The sequence below is a fragment of the Haplochromis burtoni genome, unplaced genomic scaffold (genome assembly GCF_018398535.1).
Source record: "Haplochromis burtoni strain Fernald_Lab_line unplaced genomic scaffold, NCSU_Asbu1 Contig_98, whole genome shotgun sequence".
Classification (NCBI taxonomy): Eukaryota; Metazoa; Chordata; class Actinopteri; order Cichliformes; family Cichlidae; genus Haplochromis; species Haplochromis burtoni.
In genome coordinates this window covers 1,060,671-1,086,008 of record NW_024582459.1, presented here as the reverse complement: position 1 = coordinate 1,086,008, position 25,338 = coordinate 1,060,671, and the positions used below count along the sequence as shown (strand labels likewise).

The 25,338-nt window shown below is 39.0% G+C and overlaps 1 protein-coding gene across 5 annotated transcripts in view; it reads left to right on the top strand.

Annotated features, from left to right (window-relative positions):
• Positions 1–25,338, top strand: part of cacna1c (calcium channel, voltage-dependent, L type, alpha 1C subunit) — a 218,234-nt gene that overhangs the window by 172,317 nt on the left and 20,579 nt on the right. For 2 of the 5 annotated variants that reach the window (XM_042222948.1, XM_042222951.1), the window contains exons 18-37: positions 476–590; positions 1,131–1,248; positions 1,343–1,412; positions 1,589–1,721; positions 1,861–1,990; positions 4,043–4,102; positions 4,385–4,491; positions 8,285–8,350; positions 8,451–8,538; positions 8,645–8,752; positions 8,844–8,896; positions 8,986–9,132; positions 9,674–9,875; positions 10,463–10,621; positions 10,710–10,820; positions 13,186–13,269; positions 20,238–20,327; positions 22,878–23,015; positions 24,326–24,391; positions 24,771–24,862. In XM_042222948.1, coding sequence (XP_042078882.1) covers positions 476–590; positions 1,131–1,248; positions 1,343–1,412; positions 1,589–1,721; positions 1,861–1,990; positions 4,043–4,102; positions 4,385–4,491; positions 8,285–8,350; positions 8,451–8,538; positions 8,645–8,752; positions 8,844–8,896; positions 8,986–9,132; positions 9,674–9,875; positions 10,463–10,621; positions 10,710–10,820; positions 13,186–13,269; positions 20,238–20,327; positions 22,878–23,015; positions 24,326–24,391; positions 24,771–24,862 — 2,137 coding nt within the window. Of the gene's footprint in view, positions 1–475; positions 591–1,130; positions 1,249–1,342; positions 1,413–1,588; positions 1,722–1,860; positions 1,991–4,042; positions 4,103–4,384; positions 4,492–8,284; positions 8,351–8,450; positions 8,539–8,644; positions 8,753–8,843; positions 8,897–8,985; positions 9,133–9,673; positions 9,876–10,462; positions 10,622–10,709; positions 10,821–13,185; positions 13,270–14,121; positions 14,206–20,237; positions 20,328–22,877; positions 23,016–24,325; positions 24,392–24,770; positions 24,863–25,338 lie in introns of all 5 variants that reach the window. The other 3 variants (XM_042222952.1, XM_042222949.1, XM_042222950.1) reach the window with 2 other exon arrangements.

Here is a 25,338-nt window from a genome sequence, read left to right as displayed (position 1 = left end):
TTAGTCATTTGGCTTTGGAGTCTGCATTCATTGGTTTTGAATGATGTTTATCTGATCACTTCAACATAACAGTCTATGAACATTAACTGATTTTTTTTTTTTTTGATTTATTGATTAGCATTCAAATATCTCAGTGAATAAAGAAAAAAGATTACCACAAAGCAAGAAAGCACAAGACAAGGCTAATCAAAAGGTATTGGCTGAAGCATTTGCTTATTACGCCAACCCTTTTAACAAAAGATGTTTTAGCATGCAGCTCCTGTACACAGGGCTCGAAGCAAAGAATAAAACAAAGCAAAAAACAAAACAAAAAACAAAACAAAACTCACTTTTTAACCCAAGCCTCAAGTGGTCATTACAGTAACTGTAGGTTTTGGCTTCCTTTTTTAGCCCCAGGGGTTGCCACCTGTTTATAGCCAGCTTTGTTTGTGATCTGATGGGTCAGCAACATCCTTAACATCACCCCTCTGAACAGATATCCTGCTGAATGTCTTCTTGGCCATTGCTGTAGACAATCTGGCAGACGCCGAGAGCCTGACATCAGCCCAGAAAGAGGAAGAGGAGGAGAAGGAGAGGAAAAAACTGGCCAGGTAAAGCAGAAAACTGAATGGAGGCAGTCAGACAAAAAATTGTAAAGGGATAGAGGGAGATGTTGAGACCTGGCCAATCCAAACAGCACCCAGGGAAAACATTAGCTTGCAGCATCTTGGATAGCCTATTATTTCTCAAGGTGAATAAGGATGCTGACACTAGAAGCTTGAATTAAACCACTAAAATTGCTTTTTAATACATAGAATACAAATATATTATTTGGCTTTTCTCTACAACAGTTTATTATTTTTTTCATTATCATTGCAAAGATTAATTCCCAGCAAAGATCAAAGTTGAGTTTAAAGTGCAGCTGAGAAAGAAAGTGTTCTTTAGCACAAATCATAAAAATGTATTCTGCTTAGTTGCAATCTGTATTAATCTATGGAAAAGGTGCAACAGAAAATTGTAATTTTCCTCACAGCTGAGAAAATACCCCCCTATGATTACACGTCTTTATGTTGTCCCTCTGATGTTAATTTATGTATGGAGAAGGGATGATGCTAGAGTTGAGGATCTTCTTGTTCTCTCTCCTTCTCCAGGCTTGGCAGTCCAGAGAAGCGTCATGAAAATGAGAAGCCGCCTCTGGAAGAAGAGAAGAAGGAGAAAATAGAGCTGAAGTCCATTACTTCTGATGGGGAGACCAACACTGCTACAAAGGTACATAGAGACACACAAAGACTCAGTAAGAATATGTGTGTCTGTTCAAAGGAGTGAGAAAAAATGAACGAAATCTCATACTTCTCCTTTTCAGATTAACATGGATGACTGCTGTGGGGATGAGAGCGAAGAGAAGAATCCATATCCCGCCAATGATTATATAGGTAACACACACCACAGCCATAAATATTATGTGTTCCTATAGGTATAAGGTAAGAGGTGGTTTCATTGAGAATTTTGTCTTTGTTATTATAAAAAACAGTTAGTTACTAACATTATATTCCTTCTTCCCCCTTTCCTTCTTTATCTTACTCTCCTCTTTCCCGTTCCTCCTAATCAGGAGATGAAGACGATGATGAGCCAGAGATGCCTGTGGGCCCGAGGCCACGGCCCCTCTCTGACATTCAGCTGAAGGAGAAGGCTGTCCCCATGCCTGAGGCCCGAGCTTTCTTTATCTTCAGCCACACCAACAAGTAATCTTCCTCTCCAACTTCATTTTCTCTGCCCAAGATTTCAGTCAGCTTCTGCTGCATTTGTTTTGGCATCCTTTTCCTTTAAAGAGACTAGATGAAAACATTTTGCTTTCTTTCTCTCTTGAACTTTGTTTTGTAGGTTCAGGGTTCTCTGCCATAAGGTCGTCAACCACAACATCTTCACCAACCTCATCCTCTTCTTCATCCTGCTCAGCAGCATCAGTCTAGCGGCAGAAGACCCTGTCAAAAATGACTCCTTCAGAAATAAGGTAGCATATAAGTGATATAACGCCCGTCTACTCGATTTGAGCGCATTCATAGACTGCTTTTATCTATACTTAAGCACTTTTATCTAACATTCACATACACTCTCACACGTCAATTAATGAATCTGGGGCAAATCAGGGTTCAGTATCCACAGCAGTATTTCGGCAGTATATCTAACAACCTTATGATTACTGGACGACCAGCTCTACTGCCTGAGCCACAGCCACCTGTAAGCATAAAAAAACCCATATATAACAGTATAAATAAAGTATATAAAGACATACAATGCCGGATGTACAGTAAGGCACAGTAGCCATAATTAGATGCCCACACGCACACTCATTCTGACCTAAATGGATTATAGCTATAGAGGAACCAAAGCTTATTGTGAGTGGCCCGTTACACTTAATGAGATTTCGTCTCGAGTACTGTAACTGTTACTAACTTCATGTTAAGAAGATATGAAACGCCTCTTAAGCTTTGTGCTCTTTTAAACTGTTTTATTAGCCAAAAAGAAAAATGAGTAGTTATTGTATCATTTTGTACACATACAGTGTGAAAATATATTTATGGGGGTGTTTTTTGTGTTTGTTTTGCTAAATGTCAACATTTAATCAAGAAATGAATGTATTTACTGTTTTAGTGTTTGCACAGTCTGTTTTGACAATGTGTAAGAAGTTGTGTCTTTTAATTCGTATGCAGCAGCGGAGACTTCGTGTTTAGCCTCAAGGCGAGCTTTGAAACCGCAATATTTGCAGTTACTTTGCAGTATACGAAGGATATATCCGCAATTGTACTCGCTGTGTGACATCAGCCCGTTGTTCGTAAATTAATGTGGTGTTTATGACTGTAATGGAGCTGTAGTCTAATGTAAACACCATGTGTGCTGCTGTATCTGTTTTTGTGCACAGTTTCCTGTCTCAGTCAGTGAGACGTATTCCTCAGAGGCCAATAAAGATCTGTTTTATTATATTTTCCCTTGCTTTGGTGTAGGATCCTATTATATATTCTATTAGTCTAAACCAATTAACCTTAGTCTGAAACAGTAATGAAATCAAAAAACCTTTTTTCCAGCATTTCTATTTTAGTTCATTTGGACCTGAACATTATCATTATTTCAGTAAGTTGTGGAGTCATTTATGTTATGCTGCAGCTGACCGTAAGTCCTGCTTTTTCCCAAAAAGAAGCACACATTCATTGCCAAGTTTTACCACACATTTTACCAAGTTTAGGGCTTCAAGAGTGCTTCTGCTAATGGGGCACAAATAGATTGTATATAGGCAGTGGACATCACCAACTGGTTTGTAGACTGATGTTCTGAAGCCTCTAGATGAGCATTTTGACTGTTTCTATCTTGTTTTTTTTTATCTTCTGTATAAAAATTTACTTCTATACAATGGATGAGCACAAGAGTTCGCCATCTTTTCAGGCCCAGTAGCTACTGCCATCATTTATGTACAGACTATGAACCTAAAAAAAGTGCCTTCTAATGCTGTGTTTGGGTCGTGGGTGGCGCATTGGCTAGTCGTACATCTCTGGATTTTTGTAAATCGGATTGCGCCACAGCCACCGCAGCTGAGTTGAGCGGCCGTGTCGTTTTTTTAGCGGCATTTTAATAATATTCCAGCACAGGAGCTCAGACACATACAGATATACAGTTTGAAAACATCCGGTTTTGATTTCTTCTCCTCCTACATTAGTGCTTGTGTGGTGATACTGTCTGAGTGGCGACACCTATCCTTCAGAAGAATACCGCAGCACCTTCCTGCACTGTAACGGCAGGTGTAAATACGGGTTTCTGTTAAAATCACTTGCAGTGGTCAGCGAAGCGACCATTACAGCGGGTATACTGTGGCCTTAAGAGAGTCATGAGCATTTCTGAATTCATTCAGCTTTGCTTTGTGAAATGTTAAACAATCTTGGTTCATTAAGAACTTTGTCATGGCAAATGAAACAGTGTAACAACTTTGATCTCTGTTCATTCAGAAAGCCTTTGCGTGTCGGGCAGGGGTAGTCCAAGTCCAGTTAAAATACAGTGTTGTATTTATTTTCAGATCCTGGGCTATGCAGATCATGTGTTTACTGGACTCTTCACCATCGAGATCATTCTTAAGGTAGTATTTAATGTTTGTGATGCACACTAAAGCATTCATTCACTGTTCATTCAGTTTCTTTTTTTTTTCTTTGCTAAAATTAACATTTGGCTGTCAAATAATATTTAATCATTACAAGCTGGTTCATGTGCTTACCAAAAATTATTTACTGGATTTAGATGTATAGATAGGAAAACTGTAGATGTGGTAATATAGTGTTGTTTCTGGTAAGCTAGCATTAAACCCTTCTAAAATATTGCTGCTCATGGTAAAAGGTAATAATCTGAACTTTGACCCCTGCAGATGACAGCCTATGGCGCCTTCCTCCACAAAGGTTCTTTCTGTAGAAACTATTTTAACATCCTGGACTTGGTGGTGGTCAGCGTGTCCCTCATCTCCTCTGGAATACAGTGAGTACAGTACGATGTTTTATGGTGCATGTGTTATACCTGATCCAGTCAATTGTAAGCTTTTGTTCACCAATATTACTAACATTTTCCAAATATCATTATACACGCATTTGTGTTATTGTCTCGTATATAATCACACAAATTGTGACTACTGCGTGAGACACAAATCAAGTGCCTAAGTCGGAAAAAAAAAACGTTTTTATTAGCAAATTGCTCCGTGCTTTACACTTCTCTGTCTTCTCATAACAAGTTCACACTTCATTACTCCTAATCCGCTGTCTCTTTGTGATGTTTATTAAAATGTTCTCTTCTTCTTGCAGCAAATAACTCATTGAAATGCTGTGATGTTTAATATTCTATACTGCACTTTCTGTCTCTGATGCTTAATAGACTAGACTTCTCGACGTAAGTCCATATTAGTCCGTGTTATAACCCCTTTAACAGACCGTCACCTGAACCGTGTAAAGCTGTCACTTTTTTGATTTGATATTCCTATAGTCTTGGAGAGTTTAGTCGAAGACTCACTCAAAGCAAGAACAAATAAAACCAAATCTGTCACTGAATGGTTTTGTCGAGTAGGATAACACTGAACTTGTAACGAATGAACACATGCAGTTCTTTTTGAGCCAGATCCACTGCAGAATGCATCTTTTGCAAGCAGCAACATAATTGGTTTCTACCCAGAAAAAGTGTTACATTGAGTAAATTATCCTGGGTCTTCCAATACTCTCGTCGCATTTCATATCCAATTGATGTTAATGAGTTTGTTCTTCTTTTTTTTCACTTTTTGTCATGGATTTTGGGGGCAGGTCAAATTCAGTTCTCATATTTCTAGATAAATGCAACTCTCCTGGGTTATAGAAATGACGCCCTAATGCTAGAATCCAGTGGTTTTTGCCTGTTAAAGGTAGCGAGTGAGTGGGATTTTTCTTTATTTATCACAGTTAAAAGAACTGCAATGATGTTATGATCAACTAAACCACTTCTGTGATATAGTTTTTTTATTTTTACTCCTACAAAATAAGAACCCATTTTAAGTATAAGTTGTAGAGAAGCTGTGAAAAAAACGCTCATAAAAAAGCATGTAAAAAATCTCCTACTGTACATATGACAGATTGCTTGTTTGTGTTGTCACCCCGAGTAAGCCTCATAATGTGACAGCATGAAATATGGCTTACATCAGCTAAGAAGACAGAACTATAGCAAAACAATACCTGATGACCTCATCTATTTTTGCTCTCTTATCGCTAGTCAGAGTCCTTTTCATCAGGTGGATGGCGTGCTTCATCCCTGTCATCAGACTCCGACAGTTAAAATATCTCCTTTTAACATAATTTGACGTTTCCACGAATAACCTACCTAGTTGGTTTGACTGTGATATGCGATTGATAACATCCTACTCCACACGAGCTACCTTTAAGTGCCTTTAACTTCCACATTTCTCTGTAAAAAGTTGCACAGCGGGTAATTTTTTTCTTTTGTTTCTCACTCTTTGTTTCAAAGTTAGCACAGAGTATTGTTTCCCTCCAAATCACAACTTTACCCATCAAGAAAGTCACTCCTTGAAATCTATTTATGTTGACATTTTGAAAACACCTTCTTTTCCTTGTACTTGTGTCACACAGTGGAAAGCGTTTTTGTATTTTTCCTTCATTTATCTGAAAAACTGGCTTTTTAAATAAAGGGAAGCGACTTTGACCAACTCAGCTCAGGTATAAATAATCACGCTGAGAGAGGCCCGGTTCAGATCAGAGAAGGACTAATGCTAAAGCTCTTTCCAGACAGTTACTGTACAACTCAAAATGTCATGGTATTAATTTTATTCTTTTTTTTCCTTTGTATGTAAATCACTTTCTTTTAAAGCTCTACCTGAAAAAGGTCACACCATTTGACCTTTGGCTTGTAGTGACACTCTTTTACAGCACAGTAGTTTGCTTGTAAATGTCTGCCTGTGTCTTTATGTTGGCCCATCCGTGTTGTTTCATTATGTGTGTTTGTCCATATATTATATGTGTTTCATGTGCATTACTATGTAACGGATACACTGTTACTAATATCTGTTTTTGAGGAGCTACAGTTAGGTCCATAATTTGTCAGACAGTGACATAATTTTGGCACTTTTGCCTCTGTGAACCATTACAATGGATTTTAAATCAAACAATCAAGATGCAATTAACTTTAATTGCAGACTTTCAGCTTTAATTTTAGGGCTTTTACAAAAATTTTGCATGAACGGTTCAGGAATTACAACAATTTTCATATACGCTCTCCTATTTTCAGATGCTCAAAAGCAATTGGACAATTGGTGGACTAACATTGATGGCCTGTTCCTTTCTTATTTCATGACACACCCAAACATAATATCTGAAGTGCAAAAAATGTTGCATTTTTAAATATGAGGCTCAAAGAGATGTCAGTGCAATTGAAGGAGGCCCTCATTAAAAACAAAATAAACTAAAGTAATAAACTTTTTAAAATATCAGAGAGATAGGAGAAACACTGCAAAGGGCTGAAATACCACAAAAGACAACTAAGGAACATGATGTACGATGATATTTCTTTAAGATTGATCTTTAAAAATATATTTAAAAATGTGCTTTGTCGTTTAATTGTCCAATTACTTTTGAGTCTCTGAAAATGGTATCAAACAATGGCTTTAATTACTGAAATGTTATTGCAAACTTTTGTAAAATCACCTTGAATTAAAGCTGAAAGGGGGAAATTTATTCACATCTTAATAGCTTGATTTAAATCAACTATGGTAGTTTAGAAAAAGTAAAAAAAAAAAATTGTGTCTTTGTCAGACAAATTATGGACGTGACTGTATGCTTTCTGCTTTTGAAAGTGACCCCTTGATAACTGATGCTAGAACTACTCGTAACATTAACAAAGTCTATTTGCTTTAAACTGTCTAAAAAGTAAGTATGCTAAATAGTTTCTGTTTATAAAATAAATAACATTAACAACATTACAGCAACAAGCTAGGCATAAAGATGAATTTATTTAGTAACATAATACACGTTGGTCTTCTTGGGAAGAACGCTTTCACAGCTATGGGATGTTAGTTAAAATAATAATAACAGTAGTTTGGTGTAGATGATGAAATGCATGATGTTGAGTTCTGGGTTCTTGGGTTTTTGTTCCTGTTTTTCATGCTCACAGTACCCCCATTGTTTCTTTGAGTTCCTTTTTCGTGTCTGTGTTGGTGTCTTTGTTTTGTGTTCCCACTGTTTCTGTCACCTTGTTTAGTGTTTGTCTTCATATCTCGGCGTTTTTTTCGTTTTACTCTTCTACTTGGAAGGTTAGTCTTCTGTATCCAGTTTTACTTTCTATTTTTTTCCCCTCATTGTTTTTACCTGTTGCTGACTGGTGCACCTCTCCCCTCTTCCTAGCTGTGTGCCATCATGTAATCAGTTCCCAGTGTATGTATACTCCGACCTTTCTGTTTGTCATGGCGTCTGTTTTCTTACCTTCTTTTGTTCCCATGGTGTTACATGTTTTTTCATCCTCCTTGTGTTCCTGTTTGGTCTTTTTTGTATTTTGTACAATTTTTCAGCAGCCAAATAAACTGCTCACTTTCAGTTACTTCTCCTGCCTTCGACTTCTGCCTCTCGGTGCTCTCCACTCCAAGCCGTGACAAAATTTCAGTTTTACATTTTATGTTTCCCTAAAAACAAATCAAGGCTGTGTTAAATTCCTTTTTGTATCTGTTTTTTGTCATCTTTCTTAATTTCTTGTGAACTTTTATTTCAGTTGTCCATTGTATTTTGTCCATTTTTTGTCATTTCATTAGCTTTTCGTTGCATCAGCCTCCACAGTTTGTGTTTAAAAGTAAAGACTCTACTGAAAGCAGTTTATGGTGTGTGTTGTTCCAACATTACAAATATTTTTTTTTAAGATGGTAAGATGTGGTCAATCAAATTGGCAGGTCAGTAGTTTAATCAAATGTGTGTCTACAGGTCCAGCGCAATTAATGTTGTAAAAATCCTGAGAGTTCTGCGCGTGCTTAGACCACTGAGGGCCATCAACAGAGCCAAAGGACTAAAGGTTGACATAGTCACGCATAAAAAATACACACAATGAACACTTATCTGTCCTCTAAAAAAAGGCATAGACTTATCACTCACTCTTATATTTGGTGGGTTTTTTGCAGCATGTAGTGCAGTGCGTGTTTGTGGCCATCAGGACTATTGGCAACATCGTCATCGTCACCACATTACTCCAGTTCATGTTCGCCTGTATTGGAGTGCAACTCTTTAAGGTAAAAAAAGGGAATATGATCAGTTAGTTAATGTACTTTTTGAACCCTTTTTTAAAATTCTGACTAAGAAATTGTCTCGTGTTTCAATCAGGGCAAGTTCTTCTACTGTACCGACAACTCTAAGCAGACTCAGGCAGAGTGCAGGTAAGAGATACCCCCTGCAGACGGCATCTTAATCTTTTTTCTTACAGTCTAACTACATTATGTGTGTGTATGTCTGTTTGCGTCCACAGAGGTTCTTTCATCACATATAAAGACGGGGATGTGGGGAAGCCTGACAAAGCCCCAAGAGTGTGGGAGAACAGTGACTTTAACTTTGATGATGTTCTACAAGGCATGATGGCACTGTTTGCCGTGTCTACCTTCGAGGGATGGCCAGGGTGTGTGTCTATATAACAACCTAGTGCAGATGTTTTTTTATGTATATATATTACGATCCCTTTTTTTATGACCTCTGCCAATTTTGTGGTTTAAGTGAGTGTGTGCATGTCATTGTGTCTGAATTCAGATAAAACTTTGTAAGAGTGTAGAGTGGGGTCATTCTTACAATCCACATCCAAGGTCAACTCAGTAATTTATTGGTCCAAAATTGACAATAAGCCTTATAGCTGTGGTAAGTGTGGTTTCTATTGTCAACATAGAGATAGTACCGTATAAAGATTTAAAATATTATGTCACATTTGACCCCTGACCTCTTTTTCAAAATTCTGATTGATCTGAAGGTCAAAGTGATAATAATGACATGTAGAGGGTTTTCAGACTGACTAAACTGACTGTTTAAATACATAACAATTTGAATACATGCACAGTGTTCAAATATAATAGTTTTCTTTTGAACTTTTGTGAAACTTCTTACTAAACAATGGAATAAATGCAATTTGTTTTTTAAATTCCAGATTTCATTTTCCGTCTCTTTGTCAGGTTACTGTACCGAGCCATTGACTCTCATGCTGAGGATGTGGGGCCCATTTACAACTACCGCGTGGTCATTTCCATCTTCTTTATCATCTACATCATCATCATTGCCTTCTTCATGATGAACATTTTCGTCGGTTTCGTCATCGTCACATTCCAGGAACAAGGGGAGCAAGAATATAAGAACTGCGAGCTGGACAAAAACCAGGTAGTGTTCGTGTATATTTTGTGTAAAGTTACTACTCGATAAAATTATTAGTACTTTTGAAACTTTTTTTTTTGTTTGTATAGTGATAACTTTCTGACTTTAAATCTCGTAGTACAGCAGAGAGATTTTTTTAAAGGTACAGAGGAGTGATTCTACTGTTCTGACAGGAGCGGGAAAGTCATTGTGTCATTTAGGAGCCACAAGGGAGAAGGAATAAGAGCCAGGCAATGGGGGTTTGACACGGATGAATCTGAAGAGGCTGAACATGAGTTTTAGGAGCAGAACCACTTCAGGAGCCCAGCCAGGAGGAGCTGCAGCAGTTCAAAAAAGATGAGACTAAACCTTACAAAAGGAATGAGGCCAAGGGCCTGCGGCTGTGTTCTCTGACATGATCCATGTTTCAGAAAAAGCATGTAAATGCAGACAGAGGATAGAAGAGTAGTCTAGCTTTTTTAGCGTGCCAAAAGACTTTTCTACAGCTTTTCCTCCATGACTGTCTGGGAACAGGGCGACACACAGCTGAATACATCAGCAGACACATGTAAATGGCAAATGCTCACCTTTGTGTTTGTGTGTGTATGCCACAGCGTCAGTGCGTGGAGTACGCTCTAAAGGCTCGTCCGCTGCGTCGCTACATCCCCAAGAACCCTTACCAGTACAAGGTGTGGTATGTGGTCAACTCCACCTACTTTGAGTATTTGATGTTCACACTCATCCTTCTCAACACCATCTGTCTGGCCATGCAGGTGAGTAATGTGTGTGTGTGTACATTTAGAAAAAAAACTCCCATAGAACTAACATTGCGTAATGAGTTTGTGTTTTTTTTCCCTGCAGCATCATGGACAGACCAAAAATTTCAATGATGCCATGAACATCCTCAACATGCTCTTCACGGGACTTTTCACTGTTGAGATGATCCTTAAACTGATCGCCTTCAAACCCAGGGTATGTTCACTACTCAAACAGCAGGCTAGAATAACAGTGATACCTGTGTAGGACTACAGACTAGAGAAATGTGAAAAAGCACAGACAAAGAGACATTTTATAATGTAATGTTAGATGAAATTAGATAAACTCACAGCTCTATCTATCAGTGCTCATTGCAGCCCGGAAGAAAAAGAGTTTAATAGTTTTTTTTAAAGGCTTTTGAGTCACAGCGTTGCAGAAGACGGATTGTTGTGCTCTAAATTCATAATTCTTTTTCATTTCCTTCCTTACGATACGATGGATTTAAACCTTGATTAGAGGAAAGCGTTTATGTGCTTAATCCCATTGTTCCCTTGTTATCCTGCTGTTGTTGCCGTGCCCAATCTAAGAACTTCCTGGTGCTTCAGCTATTTAAACAGTAACAGATGGGCATGCTCCCTCTTATTACCGCAGGGTTAGTGGAGAATCTTGAACGCAATCAACAGCAATAACATAGTTTCATATTATACTTTACTCCTTTGACTACTGTTGCATTGTACTAATCAAAAGAACAAAGGTTTTCCAGTTATTACAAAAGTTAATTGAGCTCATTAATGAAGACCATCTACTATTTTGCACACAATGTTTTCCAACCACTAATTAAATTACAAGTCTTCTGTTGTTTTGTTTTGTTGTTTCTTCCAATAATCCTCTGCAAAGTTTGTGCTTTTTATTTAAATAGTTGCAAGATGGTTATCTTGTAATGACTTTTGAAATGCTACGGTTAGAACATTTTGTCTGAGTAACATAATGCATGCTCTGCAGTATTTTAGCCAACAGTGGATTTTGGAACAATGAATTTTAGGACTTGGGAATTTACATCGTGCTGCGCTGCGTTATGTATGTGAGGAAGATGAACTGCCAGATCATAAAGGCAGCGTTTCTCTTTTTAAAAAACATCAAAGTATCACCAGTTAAGTTGTGACTCTTTACATATAAAATACTGACGAACTGATACTTGTTTTGCATCTTTCTTTCTTGTGTTTATTGTGGTGCAGCATGACAGCAGATTCCCAAGCCACAATGAACAGTGCTTAGGACATATGGTGTTGTGTATGCTTTTCCTTGCCTTGATAAACTTTTGCCTTAAACAGCCATCGCACAGGACGCAGGAGCTCACCAATGCTTTTGCTTCTCAGGTTTCACAGACGCAAGGAATTCGCTCCAGTAATGTTTGCCTCATTCTATTTAACCTCAATACTTTTTGATAGGTTGATCAATGGATGGGCAACAGTAACACTAACAAAGACTTTTACATGTTTTTACAGTTTTTCCCACTCTTTTATATTTTTAAGTCTTTAATGAATCACATAATCTAATTATTTATTTAGACAATGCTTATTTTGTCTAATCTCTCTATTTAATCAATTCATAAATGAGTATTTGGGTACTAATGCCAAACCCCCGTTTGACTAATATTTAACTCTCAGTTCTCATTATTATTCCTAAAACTGAAAGCAACTTCATTAAAACCACTGTTGCCAAGGATACCTTCTAATATCTGCACTGTGCAGACGAATTATGGCAGGAGGAGTTTTTTTCCCCCCTTTTTTTCATGTTATCTCAGCTGCTGATGACAGATGAAGAAGCTTAAAATAGATCAGCAAGATTGATCTCCATTCCCCGTCAGTGTGTGTAGCCACCAATTTAGCAATTGGTGCAAACAGTTGCGTGATATTTGTCATGCATACCTTACGACTTAATGTTTTTGTTGAAAATATTGTAGCTAGTCGCTAGTTCCATTCCTGTAAAATATGCAAAACTATGACCGAGAACGAGTCAAAGTGGTCCAGATGTGTTTAAAAAAAAGAATAATCACAGTGACGTATTAGACGACAGTGTATGCAGACGAAACTCCAAGGTTCATTAATGTTCAAAGACGCAGCTCTTTGTAATTACACTATAAAAATAAATGTGAATAATACCATTCTGGCCTGAAGATATATAGATGTATTTTTGCATAAATACTGCCTTTGTACCAATGCTGATAAAGAATTGCCCACAATAAGTTAAGTAAACAAAGTCGGCTTTCAGTGTAATCACTGCCACAGCTTTGCTGAATAGCCCCGAGATGCACGTGGAAGATGTAAATAACCATTTAACCCACCATCCTTCGCAGAGCAGGAAATTCAGCTGCACTCGATGAACAGATAGCTCAGTGGAAACTTCTTATCCTTTCATGTGTTGGTTCATCAAGTGTAGCTGATTTTCTTTCTGTTTCCTCAATGTACTGTACAACCTCATACCACCTTGATAGGGGCTGCGAAGTGGCAGCAGATGTTGTTTTCCTTCTAACCTACCTTTCTTACCCTCCTCCTCCTCTTGCTCACCTCATCCTGTGTAGGGGTACTTTAGTGATCCCTGGAATGTGTTTGATTTCCTCATCGTAATTGGCAGCATAATAGACGTCATTCTCAGTGAAATCAACGTAAGTACGACGTCCCCCCCCTTCCCACTTCACTCTCCTTGTCTCTCCCTCTCTGTCTCATGTCCTCTCACTCTGTCTTACCTTCTGCTCTCCTTTCCTTTGTGGTTACTCTCTGTCATGCTGTCATTTCTCTTCATCTATCTTCTTTGTCAGCCTCCTCCTTCTCTTCTTCCTCCTCCTTCTCTTCCTTTCATTCTTAAAACCAAGATGGCCGCTGCCACGCACGGGACCCCCACTCCCCCCACCCACAGCCACAGAGGTTCCTGAGCGAGAACAAGCTTCTTCCTGGGTTTCACAAAAAGTCGAGGAAACAGAGGCAGGGTTTAGCTTTGAGCACAAAGGTTTCTGTCTTGCGTCCTCTTTCCTAACTCTTCACAGTATCTAAAATGTTGTTGGGTTTTTTTGGTTTCTTTTCTTTTGTTTTTTTGGCCACACTGTGACACTCAGGTTTGATCCCCCTGACTAACTGAACTAACTCACTGACCAATCACAAACAGCCTTACGCAGCTTTTTCTCATTTTTTTTAGTTGTGATTTTGTTGCATATTGTTCCTTACTGTTCCTGTTCCTGTTGACATTTCCTCTCATAGACAAGCATGACCGATCGCTGCTGCTCTACCTGTGCTGTCTATCTTCTTCAGACTGCCCCCTCTTTTCTTTTTTAGCCTTTTTTAAATTTTGTTGTTTCTTTCCCTTTCTACTCCTACTAAAAACTCCAGTGCTCATGTATGTAATGGTTTTTATCTTATTTTTTCTCCTCTCTCCTTTAATTTCCGTTCTTTCCATTTTTTTAAATGTCTTATGTTTTGTCCTTTTCTTCTGTTGTTTTCCTTTTCTGTCCATCCCTACACAGCATTATTTTGTTGATGCATGGAACACATTTGATGCCTTGATAGTTGTGGGTAGCATTGTTGACATAGCGATCACTGAGGTTAACGTAAGTAGTCCAAACTCCCTCCCTCCCTTCCTGCCTGCCTGCTCTGCCATTCCCACACACACAAACAGACCGAGCACTGATACCCATCTCGCATGCTTTCAAATGATTAGGAAAACTGCAGCTGCACAATATTTTAACCTAAGAGATGGCTGAGTAAGTCTGGCAGATAAAACAGCCATATGGGGCCCAATCAAACTGGAAACTACTGGCTTCTGAAGGGTTTTTGTAGTTTTTGAGCTTTGTTTTGTTCCCATATCTGATTGTCTTTGGACGTGGTAAGGTATCGCCTCCTTTAATTTTGTTTTGGTTTATTTTCTTTTTGTGTAAGAAAATGCCTTCTTCCCAAGCAATCCTAATCACTTTTTTACTATTAGAAGCAGTGTGAAAATGCCAAATTTTCAGTGCAGCTTTTAACATTTGAAGCTGCTTGAGATATGTTTTCACGCCTCGGTCTGCTTAGTATCAGTAGCATCAGAGACTATTGCATTTGTCAATAGAACCGATTGCATTTCCTCAGCACTTGGTTTGATTACACATTGGTTTTATTTGGTCTTTCATCACTGCCTTAGGGGATACATTTCCCTGGCATGATGGACACTGTATAGCATGACAGATACAACAGTGGTATATCCAGGCCTGTTACTGTATCCAATTTATCTTATGCAGAAATTATATTCTGAATGAAGGAACGAATGCAGATTCTCATATTATAACAACAGTGTTTTGAGGGTATGAAGAAAAGCGCTCTGAGTTTATATATAGCGAGAAACATACACGAGTTGCATTTTCCTTTGTCCAACAGTAGCAATGTGGAGACATGGGGAACAATTTGATCCATAAATGGATTTACTCGGGACCCATGAAATTTATGTAAATGTATGTATGAATTCATTTATCATCGACGTGGAGGCCCTATGGTCAGTGGTGGGGCTGAATAAGAATGAATATCCCAAACACAAGTCAAATGTTGAGTGTCTATTGTATTTACACTTCAGGGACAGTTAGTGTTTAATTCATGTGGTACTGAAAGTGCTCTTTGGCAGGAGTAGAGTTTAAGAACTGCACGGTCCTTTTCATTTATCCTTAGAGGAAAGTGCATTTGTACTAATGATCGGCCTCACCGAAGACCTTAATGTTACTTCGACATTTCTTCTACCTGCCCATCATTAAAGTTTCTTTGATGGTTTCCCTTCGATCTGAAAAGCTTTGCATCTTTTGTAAAACAAAAAACAAAACACGAGAACAAGTGTAATTCTCTATACACTTATGGTAAAAAAAAAAAAGTTCACCCTCTGTCAATTCTAAAATACATCAAGACATTTTTTTTTTAAAATTATCTAGTCCTTAACAATTTTTAAAATTAGGTCTTACTTATTTAACAAAAATTGAGCCAAAATCCAGAAGCAAGTGTGCCAAACATTGAGGACTTTGACTGGGCCATTGCAACACCTTGATTCTTTTCTTTTTTTTAGCCTTTATGTTGTAGATTTGCTGCTGTGCCTCGGATCATTAACCTGTTACATGACCCAATTCAGCCAAACCTTAGCTGTCAGACCGATCGCCTCACGTTTGACCCTTGTATGCTTTGGTATACAAAGGAGTTGATGGTCTATCAAAACAAACAAAACAAGCTCAAATCACTGTTGGAGTGGTTGGTATGAGGTGTTTGTGCTGTGATTGGTTTTCTCCAAATGTTGTGCTGTGCATTATGGCCAAACATCTCCACTTTGATTTCCACTCTTGGTCCAAAGGACATTATTCCAGAAGTCTTGTGGTTTGTTCAGATGCAATTTTGCAAACCTAAGCTGTAGTGGCATATTTACACATTCTTTTTCTGCTTGTACTGTCATGAACTTTATCACTTAATAACTAACTGAGGCCTGTAGAGCATGAGATGTAGCTTTTTCCAGGGTTTTTTTTGCAGTGTCCCTTAGCATTGTATGGTTTGACTTAGAGATAAATTTCCTGCACATGGCTTCTGGATTTTGACTTATTTTTTGTTAAATTAATAACACAGTATAATATGTTTAGTTTTGTTGTTTATCTGAGGCTGTATTGAGATCATTTTAAGACCTCCTAAGGACTAGATCAAGGATATAGCACCTTCAAGAATCAGTACTTTTACCCTAACTTGGAGAAGTAAGTGTTTAATATTAGTATAATGTTGATGGAGTTCTGACTACATGTTTGAGTCAAAGTTAGGGTTAGCATAACTTGAAAAGGAAAATAAAGACACCAGGAGAGAAGAGCTGGCCCAGTTGTGGTGAAGGGTTAAAAAGAAAGTAGCCACCCATCTCTTTTGTTGATTTCAGTCACAAAACATAGTGGTGCTGGTGTTCTCTACAGTGATCTTGGAAAGAGCTAGGTGTAGCCAGTCTTTTTGGTAAGCAGAGCTTGGCTGTCCCTCAGCTAGAAAGAACAAGGTCCTTCAAAGTCAGTCATTAGTCTTCTAATCTAACATAATAAATAGCACTAAAAGACTTTTATTTAGGAGGTCACAATAAATACAGCCTTTTTCTGTTTAAGATTGGGGATCCACATATTACCAGCTTAAAAATTCCAACTGGTTTGAAAACATGAAGCAGGAAGAGAGCATGCATAGATGTAGATCAGTACTTTATTTCATATGCAGCTTTTCCTCCTCAGATAGCACCGGTGAGGCATACAAATACAGTACAGTTACTGTATTCCAGGCATGTATGAGCTAAGCGCTTGTATTCATGCCATGAGGAAGGCATTTGTCCCCATGAGAGGCTGACAAAGCTGCTTATCGTTGCTTGGGTATGCTTAGATATGTGCTTTATTTCATTTTTCTATTTAGTTATTAGAACAATGTGCTGTCAAGGGACTTAATAAAGGATCATAAAGTATCTTCAATAATGTATCTGATCTTGAAGCTCCTGTTTAGAAAGGCACAAATGTCAATTTAAATAAACAGGTTGAATAACCACCTTAAGACTGAGGTGTGTTGGGCCAGAGATATCCACTTTTGTCATCTATACAAGCCGCTGATGTTGCACTTAGCACTTTGGTTTGGAGATTGCCTTTGATTTGAGTGAGTTGGTTAATTGAGAGATTGATTGATTTGGTTAATTGGTTTGCAGTTCTTTCTGAATGATTCATCATATTGTTTTCTAACCTCTAACCTAAAGGCATGCCCCAAGTTTGTTTGTTTTTTTCCTCCTCTTCATTTTCTCCTCTGGTAGTTTTTAATAATTTGGGCGATGCGCTGCCCAAGCTACCTTTTCTGTCTTTATCTCCTGTAGTTTTTTTCTTTTCCGGTGTCTTTTTTTTAAGAAACCCTCCGCACTCTGAGAACTCTTGACCGTTTTTGAACTGGGGCCCTGTCACATAGACATTTAAAATCTTAGCCTGCGACTGCATCAGCCACGAAAGCACAAGTGAATGTATTTAACAGCCGCCATCTCCTTAGTCGCATCTCTCAAATGTACACGAGTGTACAGTGGAGTGCAGTAACAGGCTGGCGTTTAAAACCTTATCACTTTGCCTGTAGTAAATATTTAAAACATCCAATCTAAATGCACCCACTTCGCCGCTCCTTTGGGTGCCTGGTTGACTTAGATTAGCAGCATATCTTCCGGTCATTAAAACCGAATATCCCCTTAATCCTGGATCTCTAATTCTCCCCAGAAACCTGCGGGTGCTTCTTAAACCTTGTATGGTTTCTTTTACGTTTTGGTTTTGGTTTGAGTAGCAGTAGTTTGAACAGATCAGTAGTGGTTTGCTCTGAGCGGTGTCTTGCGGACAATGCCAGTATGGACTGCATCTCTTTCTCTATCTTCGGAATGCCTCTTCTTCTCCTCTCCATCCTCCTCCTCCTTCTCTTTTTCTGAGCCTTTTCAATGCACTGAACTCTTCTTTTATGGATGTTTATCTCTCTCTTTTTCTCTGTCTTTTCTTTGACGTTTGATTGCGGTGCAGCTTGCTCACATAAAATGAAAGCTGGGTAACATGGGTCTCTCGTGTGTTTCATATGCCCTACGAGGTCCACAATTATCCGCTCTATATGTAAACATGTGTTTTAAAATATACATAAATATGACAAATGAAACAAAAATATTTTCGAGCTTCTGTAACGTAAATTAACGGGTAAGAATAATCCCATGACACACATGTTACCCATTAAACTGACTGAACTGATGAAATTTTTTGCTTGAAAAAATTGGCGTGCAATGTGAGTGAACAACTCGGATCCATTTTAAATGTGCTCACATCTGCACTGTAGTTCAGCCTATATATTGTGTATATATTATAATTTGACTGTTTGATTATTTTTTTAGGACTAAATTTGTGTTTTGCTAAAAGTATATTTTATTTGAAGATCTTCCAGGGCCAAAAATTCAGTGTAGTATCAATATTTTACTTTTGATCTGTTTTAAAAGAAGATAAATGAAGGATATTTTAAGTTTAATTGGATTCTGTGTCAAAGCTTTGATTTCAATTTGAAATGAAAGCACATTGTAAACAATGGCCCTTAATCATAATCCTCAGAAAAACACTCAAACATGCCTTTAGTTTGTTACTTAGTCCACACTTAATATAAATCAGGTTATCTTCCTCCCCTATACCCTTCCGTCCTTCCTTCCTGCAGATCCTTCCTTTATCCCTCCCTCCTTCCTACAGTTGCCCTTTCTTCCAACCTTCCCTTCCCTCATCGCCCCCCCGATTGCACCTCAGTTTTCTCATACGCTCACACAAACGCACATATAGTCATATTCTCTCTTCAGGCTTGCTATGCCTGATCTCCTTTTTTATGTGAAGAGATTATTACTTTTGTTTTTTATTATTTACGTTTTCTATTTAGAGAAGTGGTGCATCGTAAAGACTTTTTACTCTGTGTACATCGTTAGTATGTGTGTGTGTTATCATAAAGGCGTGTAGATGGCCCTGTTGAAATCCCATAAAATCCCTCATTCCTTCCTTCCTTGTTTTCTTCCTCTTTTAATTTGTTTTCCAACTCTCTAAAATAATTTCCCTGCATGTCTTCCGTCCCTTCTTCTACTCTTCCTTTTCTTTCCCAATTTTCTCCTTAATTTCCTTCCTATTGTGTCTCTTAAACACCCTCTTTCTCTCTTCCTTTAAACTCACCCGCTCAGACCTTTTTGATTTTGAAAACCAGGACAGGAAGTAATGATGCGTTTATTTTGTGAGGGGTATTTCAACACGGCCATTTCTAACGCAGAGTGACGCGCTTCCGAGTCATAGATTGAACTGTTAGTTAATCTATCACTCCCAGCAGTCTGAAATGTTGCAGTGTCGGGGAAAACCAGTGGGTGGCTCCCTACAGCACAAGGTTTGTGTGCTCGTTAATACATGCAGACACACACAAGCTCTAATTTCCACAGTCTAGCATCGTCTTTGCAGTTAGTGGAACTTACAGAGTTTTATATGTTATCTTACCAGCATCTTAACTGTGGATGCTTCCTTCAAAGTAAAACTTCCAAAAAACTCTTAATTTCACATGAATTGTGACTATTCTCTGGTGAAAGATGCACCTGATTAATGTAGGTTAATTTGGTTAAATGTAGATTCACTTAAATTATCCCCGATCATATACACATATAAGCTTTTGCACATAGACACACACTCTACGACAACTCTCACCCCCTGTGTTGCAGCTCCTGAGCGTTATTCATTTTTTTTGTCCCTCAAGGACAGAAATTTCCCACCATCTCTCATCACTACATGTTTCAGTCTTCTAGTATCTCTGATAAGAAGTGATTCAGCCTGATCTGGCCCTCGCAGAGGATAGGTCACTCTCTAGATGCAGTAATATCACACAAATATCTCCCTCTAATATCTGGCTCTGATGAGATTATATTTATTCACCACCATATGAGTCTCGATCAGAGATTGAACTCTGTCGGTTTGTGATTTATTTATTTTTTTCGTTTTCAAAAAAACAAACAAACAAAACACACAGACACACACATAAACACACTTGCACCGTGACACAAACACACACACCAAGGCGCTACTCTGGTGCTGATGTTTGTTGCCTTTCCTTAAAGCCGGCTGACTCCTCCTCGTCCTCGTCCTCGTCCTCTTCGTCCTCCTCTTCCTCCTCTTCCTCCTCTCACCCCCCTGTGGTAAGGCCAATGGTACGCTCCGACGGTAACCTCGCCCGCCGCCCTACCTCCTCCACCATCCCTTCATCCCTCCATCATTCCATCCCTCCCTCTGCTATGCCATCCACGGTATGATCTTCTCGTCCACCCTGTCATCTCCCCCTCTGTCGCTCATGCTGTTAACTTCTGCAGCATGCCGAGATATATATCGCTGTTGTTTGTGCTTTTTTAAATGTTTATATATGTGTAGTCCTATATGGTGAAGGACACTGTACGTTATGCAGGCCTAGTATCACTGGAGTCTTGTGACTTTCCTTGGTGGCTGTCATTCTTGCCATGGCGCAAGCTGCCCCCACTTCCTCCCCATGGCTTGCAAGTTGCCCTCCGTATGGAAGTGGTATCTTTCGCGCTTCGTCATCAGTACGAGCCATCATGGTCACGCTGTCTCTCTTTTTCTCACTCTTCTCCACTGATCTATCTGTCTGTATCTGTCTCTTTGTCTGTATCTGTCTGTCTGTTTACGAATCAGTCTTGTGATTTGTCTCTGAATATTTCCAACAATTCCTTATCTTTAGTGTCTGTCTTTGGCTCTCTTTCTCTCTCTGTTACACTTACTGTCACTGTACTTCTTCTGCTCACTCCCCACCCCCACCCCCACTCTTTCAATGGTGCAATGGTGCCCACTGTGGTCCAATTGTGGTATTTACATGCAGTACAGAATTGTGATTTTCCACTCCTCAGAAGGATGTGCCACTTTTAGCATATCTGGCAGTGGAGTTTGGGATAATGCATGTTATCGGTTACTTGTCAACACACTTTTATCCCTGAATTACATAAAAATAGAAGTGACTAGTCATTTTTCCAAACTTTGATTTATTTGCAACACATAGCAAGTGACTAGTGCAAATAATGAATGCAAATCAGATCAGTAATATGTTGAAAAGTAACGCACCGTGCAACATCTGTTATCCCAAACTGCAGCAGGATGTGTGGAGAATGGCAAGTTCTTTGTGGGAGCACACTGTGTGTTCTTTGTGGGATTAACATAAAGAATTAATGGCTTCTTGGAAAAATACAAGTGGCAAAGCAGATTCAGAGGTCAGAGAGGCTGATGCCGTGTTTCTTTGGGTCACATTTCATTGTTACAGTGACGAAAGATGTAGCACGGCTCTCCTCTGGTTACATGTTGCGTGTAGTCAGGTTTGTTTTGTGCATACCGGCCAGTCAGATAATGGTGAACTGGAGATTTTCTCCTTAATTTTGCATAACTAGTTTTGTCATTAGGATTGCTAATGAGCCGATATCCTTGCTTTCACCCGATTCAGCTGTCATTTGTGGTGTAAATTGTGGATATTTATTCCTTAGCTTGGCCGTTAGCTGCTGTGTTGTGTGCATCGTGCTGTACAAAAACTCTGATGTTGCCTTTGTTTTTCTGCCTTTTTGTCCTGGAGAACGAGCAGGAACAGCATAAATAAATAAATCTGTATTAGAATAGCACTCTGCTAGATGGCTGAATATTTTATCGCAGACTTATTTCCTGTGGATGACAGAAACATTAGCTAACCTTACCTAATAAAGCAGCAAAAATTCAAATAATTGAATGCATAAATGTCTGGAGATGCAAAATACTAGAGGCTCTGTAAATAAAAAGAGACCTAGAAGATCACAGTACACAGATGGTGTAGATATGGAGATTTACCACACAGGTAAATAGTGTTTCTACATGGCAGTCACTGCACTGGGCAGTAATAACTTTATCCTCTGGAATATCATCCTTGGATTTTCTTTCTCCAGGTGGCCAGTTTATCTGTGACAAACAATTAGCCTGTCTGCATGATTTATTGAAACAGGAATCAGCCCACAGGCTCGGATTTTTGTATTGTATCTACTGTGAGTTGTTAACAGTGATTTATGAGAGTGCTTACCTCCATCGATGGAAGACTCTCCGTCCCAGTCTCAGATATTAGATTTTTAGTCTATAGCAGTGCAGAATAAATGCAGAAGATTTACTTCAGAGGTCCCAAAAGTGTTTAAAAGCCTGTTTGTCAAATGTCAGCGCATGGCTAGATTTACCTGTAATTGGACGCTTTCTTTGTTGTGATTATGGTGGCGGTGTGGTGAGGTCAAAGAAACAGCGTTAAGGTGTATCAGATGCTTGTAAACATGAATGAAGCGGATTCAATCAGAAATGTCAAGGGATTTTTCCATGAAGTCATACACGTAAGCATGACTGCCCGATTCTCTCCCAGATCTCTTGTGTCAGTTGATTTTGATGGGATTTTGTAGGACGCAAGTTTCCATTTATTAACTCTGTATGTGTGTGTGTGTGTGTGTGTGTGTGTGTGCGTATGTGTGTGCCTTTTATTCATATTAACACCCATATGTGTGGGTGGAAATATGGATACAAATGTTACTTGTATGTCTGTGTGCATATGCATGTTTTCATGATCATTTATGCGCGTGCGTGTGTATATGTGTGTGTGCGTGTGCGTTTGCTTCATTTCCCTATCTATCTGCATGTGTTCCCATGCGTCCTGTGTTTTTTTTTCTAACAAAAAAAAAAACACCAAACCCCACCAAAAGGGACTGCAGAACTCTGAAGAGAACGCCAGGATCTCCATCACCTTCTTCCGGCTGTTCCGCGTGATGAGGCTGGTGAAGCTGCTGTCTCGCGGGGAAGGGATTCGGACCCTGCTGTGGACCTTCATCAAATCCTTCCAAGTGAGGGGAGAACCGGACACAACATGCTAGAATAGGGGGGTTGGGTTTACACAGGGAGAAGTGGCTCTCTTTGTCCTTCCTTTCAGAGCTCTATTTGCTTTCACTTAAGTTCTGTTTTTTAAGAGATTTTACAAGACATTTTAATTTTAACCACACATTTAAAGTCTGTAAATTAAATTTAAAAATTATTTTCAGTTCTGAGATGCATGCAGCTATAAATGCCCTTGTTCTTGTGTAAATCCAGCCTGGTAGAGTCTCACAAGCTACCTTTCCTTGCCTCGCCTTGTCCCTCCTCATCCCCACCTCTTACTTGCGTAGAAGGTCAGGTAGATGCTATTTTTTTTTTAAAAAGAGGGATGGTGTGAGGTAATGGAGAGGATGTTTGGGAGTCTAACTACAGAAGCAGATTATGAAGTTTGAAAACAGGAAAAAAAATCCATACCTTAACGAGAAATCTTTTCTTCGTCTTTCCACTTCTCCTCTTTTCTTTCTTCTTCTTCTTCTTCTTCTTCTTCTTCTTCTTCTTCTTCTTCTTCTTCTTCTATTTATTACCGTCAAACACCCTGCGCCCTACTACTAACCCCTGAGAGCTCACCATTCCCCGTAGGCGAGTTAAGCCGTAGACAAGTTTTGTTTAACGAAGCACTCCACCAAAAAAGTGAAATCATTTGATAGAGAGTTGTGGGGACATTAAAATCATCTGTTCTCTCTCTTGCGTTAGCTGAGACGGGCCACTTCATGTTGTACTACTGCTGCCTGTTTGAACCACAGGCTTAAAAATCAGCAGTGGTTGTGAATATCATTTTGAGCTATGCATTAATATTTTGTGCGCTTATAGAATTTATTTAATTTATGAGCAGGCTTTAACTTTTTCATTTATTCATCATGACTTGGCCCTGCCCTTCTATGCACAGGAGTAATATTAGCCAGGAGCACAGTCCTGCACTTTTGCTAATGCGTCTTAATATAGAAAAACAATGTTCTGCCCTTGTTTGGTGCATGTGCTGTATGTTGGGACTGATCTCCTGGCTAAGTCCAGAGAACAGATTGTATTTTGCTGAGGTTTTTCACTCTGAAGTCAGATGATTTGTCCTGGATTGTTTTTGGTGTTGTGCCACACAAGACTGCAGATCCATTCACTTTCACAAGTTTGAAAAAAAGAAAAAGAAAAAAAAGAAAAGAAAAAAATAGATTGTGACTTTGAAGATTAATTGGACGAGTGAGATTTGAATGAAAATGAATGGACTCCAGCTCTGGTGTAGGATAAGCCTGCAGAAAACTTGCCACTGATGCATCTCTCCTCTCTTCAGGCTCTGCCCTACGTAGCTCTGCTTATAGTGATGCTGTTCTTCATATACGCCGTCATTGGCATGCAGGTAAGCTGTCAGGTTGTTATCCCCTTGTTTCCCTCCCACTGTTATCTTCTCTCACCTTCTCTCCTTTAGCAAGCCTCCGTCCTGTGTCTGTCCCCCTGGAGTCTTGTCACTCAGAGTTCCTGTTTGGTCAAGTTGTTATTTTGCTCTCCCATTATCTTCCTCTCTCTGTTGCTCTTTAGTTACTGTTTGTCTTTGTCTCTCTGCTTCCTCTCTGTTTCACCTGGAAGCTGTTGTATTGTTTGTTTCACTGACGATGAGTAGGAGACACTTTGGTTTGATTTGCTGGGGGATGTCTGGCCACTAAATGTGACCGACTTTCACTTGTCAATGCTGACATCATATGCTGTGTGCTGTGACTACACCCTCCCCTCCTATACAGATGTTTGGTAAGATAGCTCTGCGGGACCACATGCAAATCAACAGGAACAACAATTTCCAGACATTCCCTCAGGCGGTGCTGCTGCTCTTCAGGTAAGGGTGATTAATTTGGGCATTTGCTCTTTTTTACTCCCTCATCGTCTTTGTTATTCCACTTTTCTCCTAATCTGTATACTTTGTTTGTGTAACTGCTCTGGCATTAAAAACTGCCAAATCAAACATGCTAGTCTATATGGGAGCAGCCAAAAACAGCTTGATGTTGATTTACGACAAACGCCCTGAAGGTTTTCTTCCTCTTTTCTGCTTGGTTGTGATGATGGTAAGATTCCATGAAGGGGGACAAAAACCACAGAATCTGAAAGGATGGAATCACACATAATTTACTAGCATTACACCAAGTTTATTCTCCTCAAGTTCAAAAAATGTCTATCCTTTCTTATTCTGGATACACCCCTACATGGAATATATAATAGCACTGAGTCTCCATTAAGAATGACAGTATACTTGGACACTTGATAAGCAGAGGAACTCAAAACTGAATGGATAAAAATCATATATATATATATATA